This window comes from Nothobranchius furzeri, chromosome 4, assembly GCF_043380555.1.
Source record: "Nothobranchius furzeri strain GRZ-AD chromosome 4, NfurGRZ-RIMD1, whole genome shotgun sequence".
NCBI lineage: Eukaryota > Metazoa > Chordata > Actinopteri > Cyprinodontiformes > Nothobranchiidae > Nothobranchius > Nothobranchius furzeri.
The window spans coordinates 6,431,074-6,448,736 of NC_091744.1; the positions used below are offsets into that span (position 1 = coordinate 6,431,074).

At 41.8% G+C, this 17,663-nt stretch overlaps 1 protein-coding gene across 1 annotated transcript; it reads right to left on the reverse strand.

Annotated features, from left to right (window-relative positions):
- Positions 1-2,482: 2,482 nt before the first annotated feature.
- On the reverse strand, positions 2,483-12,790 carry LOC107390266 (somatostatin-like receptor F_48D10.1). The gene is given in 6 exon segments (XM_015966886.3): positions 2,483-4,594; positions 4,597-4,618; positions 5,480-5,626; positions 10,032-10,304; positions 10,391-10,531; positions 11,433-12,790. Coding segments are annotated over 6 exon segments (1,338 nt in total). The 5' UTR covers positions 12,006-12,790; the 3' UTR covers positions 2,483-4,412.
- Between the last annotated feature and the right edge of the window lie 4,873 nt (positions 12,791-17,663).

The window sequence follows — 17,663 nt, forward strand, 5'->3', positions numbered from 1 at the left end:
GCCGCAGACGAAATGTTGCAAGTAATTAAACCTTTTCTGTGTTTTAAAAAGAACTGAAGGATGGAAGTTAAGAGGGGAGCTAAAATTCAAACATTAAAAACTTTTAGTGTGTCTGTGTGCGGTGTGAAACTGTGGAACAGAATGAGTGATGAACTGAGGCAATGTTCAAACGTGATGCTGTTTAAAAAAAGGCTTCAACTCATGATGTTTACCAAATACAAGGAAGAAGAAGGTCCAAAAATGTGTGCCTAAACACAAAATGTTTGTATTTATGATACGATCGTGATAAACCATGTGCCATTTGTGTGAATATGTTGCAAAGCAACTTGCCAAAAACTACCAGACAACATTAAATAACTATTAGTTATTTGATGTTGAGAAAGGGGTGGGATTAAATAAGCTGATGCTTCTTCCTACTCCCTTTTGAGCATGTGTAAAAAAAACGAGAAGGAGAAGTTACTTATGTTGTGTGTATTACTATGTGTATGTATGCATGTTCAAAATAAAGACAAAGACAACATTTTGTAAAGCTGTTGTAACTTTTCCATATTTTTCATTTGCGATAAAAAGATGCGAGTAGGTCTGGCTCATTTCTGAGGAGAGTCTGCTTGGACTGGTCCACTTCATCCGCTCTGCTGCCAGTTTTGTGATGTTTTATATTTTCTCTGATCATTTGTAACAGAAGGGAAGAATCTCAGACATTTCCTTTAATTTCCTATTTAAGTGAACTTGCTAATGTTTGGTCACATTTCTGATCCTGTTTAGCCAAGGAGAAAGAAGCTATTTTCTCCTGTTTTCCTTCTCACACGCACACACACACGCAAACACACACGTGCCCACGGGATATTGATGTTGTTTGACAGCCTGCTAAGGTTAACCCTCAGGCTGTGTGATGGCTTCACTGCAGGGTGTTGCTGCGGAGATGGACAGAAATTCTTCATCCACACAAACTAAAGACGTGTCCGTGTGTGTGAAGGTGTTTGTGGTCATGTGTGGGAGGAGTTGGTTTGTTAGCAAGTGGAAAGGTCCCGCTCTTCCTGAAATCTTGTTTCCTGCAGAGGATGAGGAGAGGTAACCTGGAAAACGGTGGAGGTTAGAAATGGGTGATGCTGCAGACACAGACATTTCACAATGTTGTATAAAAATAATCATTAAATTTGCAAATGATATACTTTTGGGTTCATTTCAGTTCCAGATGTATTCTACTCTCCTTGAAATCTGCCTGAAATGCTTTAAATTCTAATTAAATCTGCTTTAAATCCATAATTTCTTAACTATCTTCTTTAGAAAATATTCAGTCATTTTTTTTCCACATTTTTCTGTGATTGAATTTGTAAAACAGTTTTGAATGATTTAGCCCCTCAGTCACTGCGGTACAAGAACAAGTGGAAGCATGGATCTGATGCTGTGGGTGATAAATGCACATTTTATTTTGGTTTATTTCCTAAATGTACGTCCTTGCTTTTAAATATTATCCACTACCACCTTTCAGAGGGATAGAAAATTACCTCTTGTTTGCTCTGTTGCACAAAATACCTTTTTGAGGAAGAAATTGTTTTAGGACACAAGATCAAACTGAAGCGTCATTTTACTTGAGTACTTTCCTTTTAGGTGTTTTCTGTATTTTCACTAGCCTGGCCTGCCAGACTCCTCCTATGTTTAATTCTGCTCAGAGACAGGGTCTGGGAACTCTCCTATTCAAATAACCCCACCCCCTGAGAATTCTAACCGAGCCAATCAGCGCTGAGTAACGTACGTCACACACCACAACGCCGAGTTTGTCGAACATGGCGACTGAACCGGAGTTCGCTGCGGCTCTTTCCTCTGTTCTAAATGACTTGGACACGTCTTTAAAACAACAACAAGTATAATTTTTCTTCTAAAAAAAGAATAGAAGATGTTTGCACCGTTGCCAGACGCCTTTTATTACTACAGCTAAAAAAACTACAGCGTCGCGCCGTACAGTCAGTATTTCTGTCATTTTTCTGATTGGTTATTTTTGCTCTGCCTAGTCCCGCCCCTCAAGTCCCTCTCTGCCTGTGAGTCTCTCTGTGCAGAATTAAACAGAGGACGAGTAAAAAATAGTTGTAAACTTACAAAAAATGCTATTGTTAATATCTTTCAAAATACATTTTGTTTTTATTCCCTTAAGACAGTAAGAATTGTAAAATGCACATTTTAATATTATGATTTTTTTTTTGTAAAGTTTTGCAGGTTTTTCACCAGTTAGTTTTGTCTCGTGGTTAAAGGGTTAGTAGAATACTGTGTATTTCTAATTTGAAGCTGTTCTTTGAGCATCTATATGGCATATTGTTGGGGCTCATAATTGCCCATCCTGATGGTTAAAACTAGACATTGTGTTTGTCAAACCTAATGCTAAAAGATACGTATATGATTTCTCTTCAATATGCAAATTAGTGTCTGACATCATCATGCAACAAAGAATCATTTTCAGTCTGAGGCTTCTTCAAACAACAAAACGACGTGATCAGATTTTAATAACACCATTTTAGTCCAAAGACAACTGGCACATTTAAACAACAACAAATATCAAAAAGCATTTTAAAAGCCTTCATAATAAACAGGGTTGATATTTTTTTTTCACCTCTCTTAGTTTTCGTCAGTCACCTCCTCCAAAATTACTCAGAACATTTATTTCCTTTCAGGCACAAATGTGACCAGAAAGGCACCAAAAGCCCTCCACATTCATATAATGTAACCATTTATTATATTTAGTTTTTAATGTTTAGATTCATCAAGTTTTTCTATCGAGGAAATATTGGTGGGTTTTTTTAATGATACGATAATAAAAAAAAAAGGTATGATGGCACAAAACATGAATATAATAAACACGTTTAGATTTCTTATATTATACATTTTGGTTCAGATCTTTTTGAAACAGCTTGATGTTGCAGAGCCACAAACAAACTCAAACAGCACACACCAGCCAATCATAAATAGGCGTATGCTATAGCCCCATAATCCTCCTCTTCATCTCGGTCATGAGATATGTGATCCATGAGAGCTTAAGTGGGATCAGCATCACAAAGGCCAAATGTATTTACCAGCACGTCTCAAACAGACATCACGTCTACTGTTTAGATACAAAGAGACTGGAAAACACAGGAAGCAAAAAGCTGCTTCACACGGTGCTGTAAACAATTATTCACCCATAGTTCTTAAAGGAGTTGAACACTTGTTTAATCAATACATTTGCAGTGGTCTCTAGTAGGAATGAATAACTTGTGAGTTGTACTCCGGGGGGAAAAAAGCTCAGATGAGCCTGAATCAGGAAGTACTTGTCAGCTGGAGGAGAAGGTTCAGACGACAGGATTTGGAGTCTTATTTTTATTTTATTTCCTGATATTTGGACATCTCGTTTCTGATTGGATAACAGCAACACGACTCTATCACTAACTCTGTTTGCTTATAACGTTGATATTTTATCCCCACAAAAATCATAAGCCTGGAGGAGTTCTGCCATGTGGTGGAGTTGCGGTTAGCTACTAGCCGAGAGATTCTCTGCTGTTTCCTGGACTCTAAACCAGCAACAGCCTTCCCCGTCGCAAGTCAAGATAGGTGAGTCCATGAACGTTAAGAGACAGTGTGACGTAGATCTGTCAGGTTTTTAAAGCTTTTGAAATCCTAGAGTTTCACCATCTATTTTCTATCTGAAGCTAATTCAGGAGGTATGTGTAAGAGATTTTATTCATGCTCAGCCTGCATGACCGATAATAATCGGAAACAACTTAAAAAGCATTGGTGTTAATTGGTTACCGTTTTGTCCCCTTCTTCTTTACAGAATAGTTTTAATTCAGACATGCTGGAGGGTTTATTTGATTTTTTCAACACGAAGATCCTGTTTAAGGTCAAAGATCAGATGTTGTTCTACAGGTAGTTCTGCTAGGGAGCAGAAATCGTGTTTCTATCATTACAAGAGCTCTCCCAAACCATCTCACTGCCACCACCATGCTAGAATGTTCGTGATGCTTCAGTGTTTGTTTTACATTAGATGGGACACTCACCTTCCAGAAGGTTCTAGTTTTGTCTCATCAGTCCACAGAATATTTTCTCAAAAGTCTCGGGGTGTCACCTTTTTGGTAAATGTGAGACGTTTTGTTGTGTTCTTTTGGTCAGTAGATGTTTTGATCCAACTGGGCCTTTCCAATTTCCAAAACTGATTGTAGATCTTCTATTTTTAAGGAGTTTTGATGATTTTTTTTTTCAATGTTTGAAAAGGCACTTATGATAGAGAAAATATTCAGAAGCATGAATGTTTTGATGAACCTGGATTTCTAAATACTCCAAGATTTGTTCTTTTTCTGCATTTCAGTCTGTCTTTACTTTGTCTTCAGGAGCATCACCTGCTTGTTCTCCTTTCTGCAAACACTTAAAAACCCAGAGTTCATTTCCTACTGATCCTGTAGATCTGCGGGTGCAGCAGAGGAGGTGGTCACGGCTGTGGTGGTGGGTGGGTCGGAGGCGGTCATCTTAAAAGTCAGTGTGGCGTTAAACATGGTGGCTTCTGGGAGGGAGGAGGGAAGCTGGTATGTCGGTGTGGAGCGGTTCAGGTGTCCAGTTGTTTGAGAGCGGGGGAGCCGGTGGGGTGGGGTGAGACCTTTGACAAAAAGATTATTAAAAAAAGCTGAATGTAGTAAAGAAATAAAAAAATAACAGAAATGTTGAAATCAAAAGAAAATGGAACCCAAAAAGCAAAAAGCATTATCTGACCTAATTAACCCAAACTATCCGATTGGACATGTTTTCCTCAGGCTGTCTTTATACTTCAGCATAAGAGGTCACAAAACAAGTGATTTGATATTAAACTTACATATTTAGATTCTCAAAAAGTGGATTTAGCTCTGATACGGTTTCATAATGAAGAATATTTTTATATATTCAGCCAAAAGTCAGAGTAAAAGTTAGCAGAAACTCATCTTTAGTGTCTAATGCTGATATGACGTGAAATCAGCTTTGATAAAATAAGATATTTCATCATTACGTAATTATAAGGCTTTTTGGGGATGAATAAATGCTGGTTCAAGGTCAATTTCAGACAAAAATCAAATTTTTATTAAAAACTGGTCTCATGAATTAGACATGTTTTATGCTGGATGACAAATCTTAAATCTTTCGTTTAGAAAATTGAGAGCAGGTGAGTTAGTGAGTATGTGAAATAAAGCCATCAATTTAAAATGCTACTTCACTGGAAAAACTGTATCTCCTAGGTTCTGTCCGAGCAAGAACAGAACAGCTGTTTTTACCTTCATTTACCTATAAAACATCTTATCCCACTAAAAAATCTGAGCTGCAGAAATAAAGTAAAAGCATTTACTTCCACTGACTTGCTCCTTCTCTAAATTTCCTTTGATAACTCACTGAGGTGACAGATGTGTGGTTTTCTCCTGTATGCACTGAAAGCACCTGGTTTTAGCCATGCGCACTTCCCTCACCCCCATAATGAACCCCGTGTTTTTACCTGGCTGCTCTGAGGATCGTTGCAGACCTTGTTCCGAGGTGACAGCAGGATGCAGTCCTGGGCTGTGGTTTTCTCAGTGCGTGGAGCGCTGGGTTCTCCATCATCTACACCATTAGCAGCACATCTCATACTCCTCACACAGAGAACCTGCATTTGAATGTTTTCAGAAACAATCACGTTGCATCCTGTTTGCGCTGCTTTAACAATAAATTAGAGCTGTTTTAATTTGGTTTTTGCCATGCGTTTGTCTCACTTTGTCCTGAAATTGATCAAATTTGAAAATTCCAGAGCAAGGGTTTTTCTTTGTATTTTGATGTGTGAATGTGTGCGCTGCACCTAGTGGGTCTATGATGATATTTCAGTGTTTTTGTTGGAATGGGGATAAACTACCTTTCCAAAAGCTAATTGCACATACATAGAAAGTGCTCAGTTGTTGTTTTATTTCTGTCCTGCTCCGTGTCCTGTCTGGCTGTGAAGCAAACAGAATTAATGTCTGGATGCTGGTGACAGCCTTACAGATTTACTCTCAGGTGGAAGATCAAAGCTTCGGCTTTGATGTCACGCCTGATACTTCAAACTTTATTGTTATTGTTTTTTGAATGCTTTACAATTCCGACCAGAAACGGAGACAGAGGTGAAAGAGAGGAAGAGACGGGGGGGGGGGGGTCCACAAAAAATTAGCAATCAATGATGAACAAGAGTCTGCTTCTAGACCTGCAGAAGGAGAAAAACATACAAAAAAAATTTCAAAAAAGGGACACATAGGAGCAAACTATCACTGCATCAACCCGATGAGGAGATATAAAATCAACATTGTTTAACTGAACAAGCACACGATAATAACTCACAGTGCATTAAGTGCCAACCACAGCTTTAAGACATGTGTTGAAAATGCCCAAGTCCATACTTATGAGAGCACCATGTGAGCACCTGTGTGTGTACCCACGCTTGTATATGTAAGGTTTCTTTATAGGAGCGTCCAATAGTGTGAGGGGGCCACAGATCTGCCCCCAAAGATGTGTAGGAGATGGAAGGAGCTCCAAGTCCCAGAGATCCAGGAGCTGCCCCAGAGCACAGGGACCCCAGGGAGACTGTAACCAGAAAAGCCCCTGCTCCCCCTCGAGAGGTGCAGAGGATTGCCCCGGGGGGCCACAACCAGCAGCCAGCAGAGTCCCGGGAGATATCAGCGGCAAGCCCACAGGCCCACCCGCAGCCTCCCACCCCCAAGACGTCCGAGCCCGGAACTCAGCGACCCGGGACCCAAGGGTGACCAGCTCCGCCGGTGTCATGTTCTGTGCCCCTCTGGTCCCCAGCGCCCTCCTGTTCTCACTCCAGGTTCTCCTCCTGTGTCTCATTGTTCCCCAGTTCTCTCTAGGCTTTCCTCTTATTTCCTAAAGTCACTATCTGGTAGTTCCTATTTTATTTTGTACTAGTCCTCCTCATCCCTCTAGTTATTAGTTGTCTATATTTGCCCTTAGTCTTTAGGTTTAGTTATTCAGTGTTTTATAGGTCCCCCTGTTTAGTTTATTAATGCCACCTGTCTTCCCTCTAGATTTCACTCCTCACACCTGTCACCTGTTCCCCTGATTGCCTCCCTCTCTGTTTAAAAGCCCTGTCCTGTCTCTCAGTGTTTGTGGGTCCATTGTCTTGTGTCAGCGTTGTTTTTGGTCCCTCCCTGGTTGTCAGTAGGTCTGTGGTAAATGGTAATTGGTAAATGGCCTGTATTTGATGTAGCGCCTTGTAGAGCCCTGGAACCCCCCAAGGCGCTTTACAACACAATCAGTCATTCACCCATTCACACACACATTCACACACTGGTGGAGATGAGCTACAATGTAGCCACAGCTGCCCTGGGGCGCACTGACAGAGGCGAGGCTGCCGAGCACAGGCGCCACCTGTCCCTCCGACCACCACCAGCAGGCAACGTGGGTTAAGTGTCTTGCCCAAGGACACAACGACAGCGACAGACTGAGCGGGGCTCGAACCTGCAACCTTCCGATTACGGGGCGAGCACTTAACTCCTGTGGCACTGTCGCCCTGTGCTCTTAAATGAGCTTCTGTTTTGTTTTTACGTCTCTAGGTTTAGTTCTCAGTCTTGTTTCCAGCACCGTTATTTAATTGGCTACATCCTAAATAAAGGATTTTACTTTTTCAATCGCTCCTGCTTCGTGTCATCTGGTATTCTGCATCTTGGGTCCTACTTCTCCTCCTCTGAACCTGACAGCCGGCGACCCAGCAGAGCCCAGGGGACTCAGATCCACCCCAGGCAGCCACCGGGATTAATCAGGCAGACTCCAAAAATCTTAAACCCTCTGACCCGGGAGCCGCAAACACTCAGGCAGACCAAGGCACCACAGTCCACACCAAATGCGACAGGGGGAGGGCAGGCGAAGATGTGTGGTAGCACAAGAAGTTCCAGGAGAGGGGAGGAGTCCAAGACCCCACCTGACATATACAGCCATACACAGACAGTCACACACTCTCTCCCTCATGCGTACACATACACAAAAATGAATGCTAGACACCCACTCAAGCTCCCCATACACCCCCTATTCACTCTGGTCCCGGTACTGCTGCACAATGGGTAGAACCATCACCGGTTCCCAGAGTTCGCCCCTTTCTGCTGTGGTGATGATGAGCAGGCACCCCCGCCCAATGCTGAGCAAAGCAACCCGCCACCCCAGACCCCAACCAGATTGCCAGCTCCCCCTCCTAGCCTCCAGCCCCGGGAAGCCAAGCGACAACAAAGGTGTACTAAGATCCCAAGTCTCCCTCCGCCTGCTCCAATACAGTGTTAGTGCGTGTTGATGAGGTGCATTCCATTACAATAAAATATCTAAAAGCTACTCAAATCACCAAAATTGTAATAAAAAACATAAATAACTCATACTGGGTCAAAAGCCAATGTCCAGTCAGTTCACAAATTAAACTTTTTGTGCTTTTGTGATTTTTTAATCATTGTGTAATTTATAAAGCAATTTTTTAGTTTTGCTTCCAGCGTGTCGTTCTGCACCAGAGTTGTATTAAACATCCCCCATGGTGCCTCAAAGGAGAATAATTCAAACAATTCAAGATGTGTTTAAATAATGAAGTTGAGAGGACTTTTTTTACTTGTGCTTGCACGCTCAAGGATGAAGAATAGCCTTGTTCAACTTTAACAGATCTCACCTTGAGGAATTGCCAACTACTTTATATTTAACAATTTTCTATTTAACGAACCTTTCATTCTAATGATGCTCAGCATGCAAACGTGCAATTATTGTAAAATGAACAATGAAAAGTTGATAAAATTACAAATAAAATTAATTAAAATAATTTGCTGTTATTTTAGCGTTTTTAGAGACACTTTTGGATTTATTTTAGATTTATTGCAAAGTTATTCAGATTCAAACTGAAACTTTGTTTCTCGAGGTCGCAAGTATAACTGGATGGTAGAATCAGAAGCTGTTTGTTGTTTTGTTGAATTTAGAATTAGAATTTGTTTTAAATATGCATGTAAAAACACACCTTCCTAAAGAAAAGTCCAAAACATTTTCATTTTTACAGCCAGAACAACTTTTTTTTAGCAGATGCAGTGTCTAAATCAGCTTCTGTCAGATTGTCTGAGACATCGCAGTGATGAATTGAAAAATTTTAAAACAGCAAATAAAGAATAAAGATATGCAGCATATAGCAATGACGGGGTCAACTTCCAGTGGTGGCGAGTTGCTGGTTTGATGATGCATCTGAAGCAGCTGGATGAAATCAAAGGTGCACAGATAGATACTGTCTGCTTAGGTTCGACTACCCACACTGAACTAATTGCAGGACTTAAAAGAGAAAAAGACATGCCGTAACAAATTTAAAGGCAAGAAAACCAAAATGCATCCGTTAAAAATTCATTTTGAGGTGGAAAATTGATCAATATTTTAAAGAGGAAGTCACCCCTAACACAGAGTCTAACTCCACTCCCATTTCCTGTTTGAAAAATGTGCCAGAAGGAGGTGTTGCCTGGCAGACCGAGAGGGCGGAGCCGCAAACAAATACGCACACACAGTCTCACAGCAGCATTGTAACATCAAATGGTACCAGCTAACCTCATAGGGTACCTTTAACCAAGTAGCGATGGCAGATTTAAATTCTAATGTAGTGCAGAGTTTTTACCTGAAGAGGGCGCAACATTGACAGTTTTAGGCAGAATATTTAAATTTTAACAAAGATGCACTAAAGTCCCAAATTATTGACTCCACATGTCTACAGCATGATTAGAAACTCATTTCTATAGTTTATCAGCAAAATATATATATATTTTTTGTACATTTTTGCAAATGGTGCCCAACGTTTTGACTTGAGGACAAAAAATCTAAACTTTTTACAAGCCTGACTGGTTCCCTTCCATCGGTTTTATGTCCAATCCGTTGCATTCAGCTGCCGCTATTTAGTAAAACAATGAAACAGTGTCAAAATTTCATTCCAAAAGTCCAAATTACATTGAATGAAATGAAACATCTTACTGAAATGTTACCTACATTTTACAGCAGAGTCATTAAGGTGGAGATGCTACTGAACCAACCTTTCTGAAGCTCTGCTTGAAGTTGTCGGACAGAAAGCCATAGAGCAGCGGGTTTGCACAGGAGTTGCCGTAAGACAGTATGACGGCAAAGAAGTAGATGCCAGCGGTGATGCTGGACTCAGGGATGATGACCACCAGGTTGACCATGTTGATGATGAAGAATGGCAGCCAGCAGAGCACAAAGACCACCACGATGACTACAACCATCCGAGTCACCTTCTGCTCTGAACGCCTGCGTTTGGTGAAGCCAACTCGAGCGCTGGAGGACTTCACCTGCAAGGCAAACACACCAGAAGTGTTTGAGACACTTCAATGAGCAAAGAATGAATTTATCCAGGAGTCGTCAGTCTCTCGCTCACCTTAACAACAATGAGGAGGTAACAGAGGCAGATGATGAGCAGAGGTCCAACAAAGCCCACCATGGCTGTGTAGATGATGAAGGCTGTGGACCACACGTTATTTGGTTCTGGCCAGATCATGTTGCAGGAGTTAAATGTGTCCTAGAAGTAGATTGTGAATGACATAAATTATTAACCATTTAAAGGCAACAACATATGCACCTTTGCATTGTTTTATGCTGCCATGTGGGTCTCTGTGCCTCTGTAAACACTCCAAGTATTAATAAAACCACCCATCTGGTTTCAATCTGTGTTTGGTTTTAGGAAATATGCACCTAAAAAAAGCCAAGTCAAAAGTCCCATTTGTGATGTCACATATGGAGAAATTAGAATAGAACCACCTTTTGTGTGCTAAAAAGATCTGCTACTGAAGGAACTCTACTCTGAGCCCCTGGATCTCATAGCTTCTCAACTTATAGTAGCCTAAGTGGGCAATAGGTGAGTGTGGCCAGCTTGAGCTTTTCAAAGGGGTTGGAATGAAGGCAGCTGAACTTCTTAAGTTTCATTCGAACCCCTTTGGATTCCCATGACCTGCGAGAGCTTTCGCCAGCACCAGCTTGTTTTCTGAAACAGCTCCTTCTGGAAGGTACTGAAACTGTCAAAAGTAAAACTGCTGAAATTGCTTCATTTGAGAGGGACTTAGTGGAAATAACTTCACAAACCTGTTTTGTAATGACCATATAATTACAACTTAAGACAAAAGGTCATAAAATGACCCATTCAAAGCCAAAATAAAATAACAGTTTGTGAAATCATTGACTACTATGTTAATGAACTATCATAATAGTTTGTTTTATTATATTAAGTAATTATTCAGTGACACAAACGTGGCTGCATATTACTGGAGGACTAGAGCAGCTGAAAATAAAAAGAATTCTGACTTTAATTTCAGAATTTAAATTTTTCCTCAGAAGTCAAAATCAGACTTTTGAGAAAAAAAGGTCAGAAGTCTTTTTTTTTTTTTTTTGTCCAGTGGACCAATCCTCCTCCGTATAGATGGTACCTGGACATCAGAGAAGATGACCACCGGCAGGACCACAACGAAGGACACAGCCCAGACCGCTGCGCTCACCACCTTGGCCACGCGGGGGTGTCTCCACTTGGTGCTGCGGATCGGATGGACTACCGCCAGATAACGATCCATGGACATGACGGTGAGACAGAAGATGGACGTGAACTGGTTCATGGAGTCTGCGGTCATGACCACGCGGCAGAGAAAGGAACCGAAGGGCCAATAAGAGAGGACATTCTGCGTGGTGAGGAAGGGCAGCCCGAGGATGTAGAGCTCGTCGGCCACGGCCAGGTTCAGGATGTAGATGTTGGTGACGGTTTTCATCTTGGCGTAGCGCAGAACCACGTAGATGACCAACGTGTTTCCGGTAAGACCCACCAAGAAGACGGTGAAGGAGATGACCGCGGTCATCAGGGTGCTGCTGCCCTGAAAGGGGACGCTCTGAGCGGACACGTTGGAGATGTTCGACAGGTGAGGGTAAAAAAACAGAAAAGGTGGACCAGTGAGTCCAGAGGAGTTGAGTTCTGATGGCAGGGGAGACCAGTTCAGGTCCAGAAGATCCATTATGTATAGTCCACATGCAGGTGTTGTTCCTCTGGGTTTGGAATTACTTCTTTACGCGCTTACTTTGGAATGAAAAGTCCGCAGCTCGATGAGAAAGTTGAACAGATTTTATATTTATCAATAAACAAACAAAATAAATAAACAATAATTGAAGCTCAGAACTTAGAATAACATATTTATGCCACCTCCTGAAAACGCATGATCTCCAAAAGGATCCAATGTTGCGCGCAAGCACAGCTTCACATTTAATAATCAAACTCCAGGCTGATGACCCATTTTTAGACCCACTTAACTTTTATTAACACTTATTATTAAAATGCTTTATTATTTTTTCCTACACCAAGTTCGCACACCAAAGCTTTGCGCGCGTCAAGCATGGCACAGCTTTTACGCACAGATGACCCTCCCACGGTAATAACTTAGAAATGTAGCATACAGAAATGTTTCACACATTATACAACTGGATGACGTTTAACTTTTCGTGATCAGAGAAAACATCAATAAATCAAATCAAGATTAGGCTTACTCTGACAAGAGGTGAAAAGTCCAAATGGTTAGTTACAAACAAGCTGATCCCCGTTTGGACACCAGGTTGTAAAATCTTTTTATTTCGTCCATAAACAGACGGAAATTGCTGGGATGTGGTCGCTGTCCGTGGTGCTGAGCAGCTAAACGTGTCACCAGCAGGTCTGCTGGTTTTCTCGTCTTCGTGCCCAAATGATTCCTCTCTGCTGATATGATTTGGAGAGAGAGAGAGAGAGAGAGAGAGAGAGAGAGAGAGAGAGAGAGAGAGAGAGAGAGAGAGAGAGAGAGAGAGAGAGAGAGAGAGAGAGAGAGAGAGAGAGAGAGAGAGAGAGAGAGAGAGAGAGAGAGAGAGAGAGAGAGAGAGAGAGAGAGAGAGAGAGAGGTCCCAGTACGGTAATTGTGTTGCCAAAACTCATCATTTAAATAGTTTATTTACTTTACATAAACAAAATGCAGTAAACAAAATCCAAGACGATGTTCAAATGAGATTTACAAAGGTTATTTTATTTTTAGATCGTCCCATCCTCATCAAACCACTTGTCCTTAAAGAGACAATGTGTAGTTTGTCATAATCTCTGGAAACAGCCAGATTATTAAAAATTAATTAAAAGTTGTCCAGTTGTTGAAAAATGTTAGTCTCTTTGTTACATATAACAATAAAAAGTGGGTCTAAAATACATGGGAGCAGGTCTAAGTCTCTAGGCAATGCCATATTGGACACTGTTTCCTTCTACGGGAGCCCATGAGGACAAAATGCTATTACAAAAATTTTGCCAATCATAAACGTTGTTTCACACCTCTTCACTCATTGTCATTTTGCTACAGGCTGAACGATCTGATGAAGTACTTTGACAACCCTGTGGCTGACAAGGAAATCTGTTTCAGTGTTACGGTAATGTCCATCCTTGATTGAGATGTTAGTCTGTTTTGTGATTATTTCACTGTAAAATTTGTTTTAATTGCACCGTTAATAAGACAATAGAAAAGTTTGATTGTTTTCAGGCAGCAAGTTTTAAATTTAACCGCTTATGGCAATAAAAGCTAAAAATTAATTACCTTGAGAATTTTACAATGTTCTCAGTGCTTCTCTGTAAAATTATTATTACAACATTAAAACATGCCAGCCGAGTGTCCATTACCAGATTTTACAGGCTTGATATTCAGACGGCATGAGACGAGACCTTGAAGTTATTTGCCTTTGGTTTGATTCTGACTCAGTCTTTGTGCAGACTACTGCTCTAGTGATGCAGCACAACTGATAAATGAAAACGAGTTTGGGTACAAATTGGTGGCACTCATAAATTTAGAAAAATTTCAAACAAATTTGGCCTTTTAGCTACAGCTTTTTCACTTTTTACTCCCTCCAGGGCTTTTTAAAATTATATTTAACAGACACACACACACACACACACACACACACACACACATACACGCACGCACGCACACACACACACACACACACACACACACACACACAGATAAGGAGAATTGGAGTTAAGTTAATGTGTGAATGACTGTCCATGTGTGTCCCTGTGATAGACAGGTGACCTGTCCCTTGTGTCCCTTGCCAATTGGACAATACCTGCTTAAGTTAGTTTAGTTGGATGGATGGATATACATATATACACATATATACATACATATATATATATGTGTGTATATATACATACATATATATATATATATGTGTGTATATATATATATATATATATATATATATATAAACATGATTTCATGCCATCAGAACTAAAGACGTGACCACAGTAAATGTTAAAATAACTGCTAAGTAATCCAAAGAACTCAATGTTTCCCAGTGCTGCAGATCTCCTGGTCCTTTCATCTTCACAAGATGATGTGGTGGCTCTGTTGTCATGGAAGAATGGATTACACATTTATCAACTATCAAGCAATAAGGTGGGCAGCAGAAAAAAACAAGGTTACAGAACACCTAGATATCATCTCTCTGCATCTTACTGGTCTGAATGCAGCTCATAACCGACTCTGATGCTTTGGCAGCTGCTGGATACGAGATATGAAAGAAAGATGACTCTGAAATATGGGAAACAGAGAAGTGATTATCTTTGACTCCTTGCTGTTGCATAAAACCATGAATTTGACTGTTTGTAAAGGCAACAAAGGTGTGTACACACATGCACACACACACACGTAACACAGTTTGTAATCAGGACTGTTTTGCAGCCATCCCCACTCCTCTTCTCCACATCATTATTTATCTGTTACTCTCAGCTGAGAGAATTTATCAGGAAGGTTTCAGCCCATCCTTCTCTCAGCTCACACACCTGCTGCATCTCTTCCAACCTTAATCGTCTCCGTTCTTTCGTCTAAAGCATTTATAGTTTTGAAACTCATCCTCTTCTCTAAAGCTGTTGACTTTTTGTTTATTGACGTAGGGAATAAAACAATCACACAACACAAATGCTCCACAGCCACAAGAGGATCGAGGACAAGATGTTAATGATGGAAAGTACATGTCCCAGATAATCAAAAACATCTTTTCACTTTCACCCAAAAAGCAGCAAGGGGAAATGTTGGTAAACCAGTAATAAAAGGAGGAAGAGACAGATTTTGATTTAGACATTTTAATGTGACACACAGATTGCAGTACAGTTCTTTTTTAAAAGACTCATTCACAGAAATATGAAAAATCATTAAGTGATTGGAAGAATGGTTTTCATATGTGTGAAACCTGAGTTGATACCCAATGCAGATGATACCCAGGTATACATCCTCTGTAACAGAGGCCACCATCAATCACTGAAATCTCTCTCTGAATGTCTTGGTGAGGTTAGACAATGGATGTTCTTTAACTTCCTTCTTTTCAATGAAAAGAAGACGGAGATTCTGGTTTCTGGTCCTAGTGATTCATCTGGAGACTGTGAAGCTGACTTTGGTCTACTTGCCCATTTTTTAAAACATAATGTGACATCCCTGGGTGTTGTATTGGGCAGGGATCTTATTTTGGACTGGCAAATCAGTGCAGTGACTAAATCTAGTATCTATCAACTGAGCAAGAGGTAAAGAACTTGCTATCAAAGCAAGAGTTTGAGGCAGTAATTCATGCTTTTATTTCATCAAGACTTGATTACTGTAATTTATTGTACTTGGGTGTTTCCAAGTCTCATCTCTCGTTATCAGTTGGTACTCACTGGGATGAGAAGGATGGAGCATTTGACTCCCGTTTTGGATTCACTGCACTGGTCACCTGTTCATTTTAGAATCCAGTTTAAGGTCTTTTTAAGGGCATCCAAGTCTCTGCACGGTCTTGCTCTCTGAGCTATTGGTTCTTCGCTTCCCTTCACGGTGTTAGAGGTTAGCTGTACAAAAAGAGATATGTGATTTAAGGTTAGGGTTTGTGATAGGGGTAAATATGTTGGATGCATTGGTCTTTTGTTTTTAAATCAGAACTTATGATTCAGCAATGCAATGCACAGCTACAGGCTAAACTCTCCCAGAGTTATCACCAGGACCAATTTGGTATGCCACCCCAAAATCTTTACTGGTCCCCGTTAAGAAAATCTTCTGGGGGCGCTACTGTCTACACCACGTGTCAGACACAAGGTCCGCGGAGCATTTTTATGTGGCCCCTGAGATAAATATCAAAAATATATTAAAACTGACCCGCTGGCCAATTTCACCGCAAAGACTACAACTCCCATGATGCTTTGCGGTGTTAGCATGGAGCCGAAGCGCCCCCTCCTTTGTGTTTTTTCCAGCGTCTGCTGCCGGTCTGCAGCTCCGCTGTCTCGGACAAACTAAACACTCCTCTTGTCATGTACCTGGGCAGAGGTGAGTCACACCATCTCACTCTAATCAGTATTGAGCTGATTTTCCACAGGTGGGGTGCAGAGGGAGCGGCAGCTGCAGGAGATTTCCAAATCAGGGACGCGGGTTTAAAAGGAGGATGGAGACACCTCACTATGCCGGATGATTGCACCAGTTTAGGATCCTCACACCACCTGCTCCACCCTTGCTGTCTACGAACTCTGGATTCCATACACCACATCCCATCCTCCTCCGTTGTTCCTGTTTGGTTTCCCTCTGCTACCTCACCCATCCCGGATCGCTCACCCTCTGCCCAGCGCTCACCTCGGCTTCTCCTCCTCTCTCGTTCATCCCGAACGCTACACGGACTTGAGCTGCACCGCTCACTCCCACAGGACTTTCCCTGTGCTATTTTTGTTCCCGTTTTCATAATAAAGAACTTTACTTTACCTAATCTGCCCGATGAGAAATGATTCTGCATGTCTTGGGTTAGGCACTTACCTCGAGTCATGACAGAATCATCTGGCCAACAATCTAACCCAGCGGAATCTGCACTCGCTGATCTGGCTATCCGGATGTCACAGCAGGAGCAAACGCTTCCCGTCCTTATGAAGCAGCTTAACATCGCCAACCAGCGTTACCAACGCTTGGAGACCACCCTCCAGCAGCTTCATGAGCAACTCTCCTTTCCAGCCTTTGCTTCAGTCCTTGCTCCAGCGACAACCACCGCTCTGGCGTCCGGAACGGAACCACCTGCTCACGCCTTGGGAGGAATGGTTCCACCCGGACCGGAAGTGCTTGGTCCTCCGGAAGTCACCCACTTCCGCTCGGCTCCACCTCGGCAATGTCCGACCTTCTCTGGTGAGTTCGAGGACTGTTTTGGGTTCTTGCTTCATTGCCGCCTCGCGTTTGAAGACTCTCTGACATCTTTTCCAACAGACTCTATGAAGATCTCTTTTATTGTGGGACTACTGAGAGGCAAGGCACTTAGGTGGGCGGAGGCCAAGAGCAGAAATCCTAGTTTCCTGTCTGGTTCATACTCTGATTTCCTGAAGGATTTTAAACTGACTTTTTGTAACTCTGAAACCACCACTGACATCAGAAAGAGACTGTTGCACCTCTCGCAGGGACGGAGGACAGTGGCGGACTTGTCCCTGGAATTTAGGACCCTGGCTGCGATGATGTCATGGGGGGATGATGCACTTAAGGCGGCCTTCATCGAGGCTTTGAATGACCGGATTAAGAACCAGCTGGCTCTGTGCCCCGAGCCACCCACTTTGGATGGATTGAGTTCGTTGTCCATTTCTATTGACAAGAGACATCGGGAGCTACAGAAGTCATCAGCAAGGG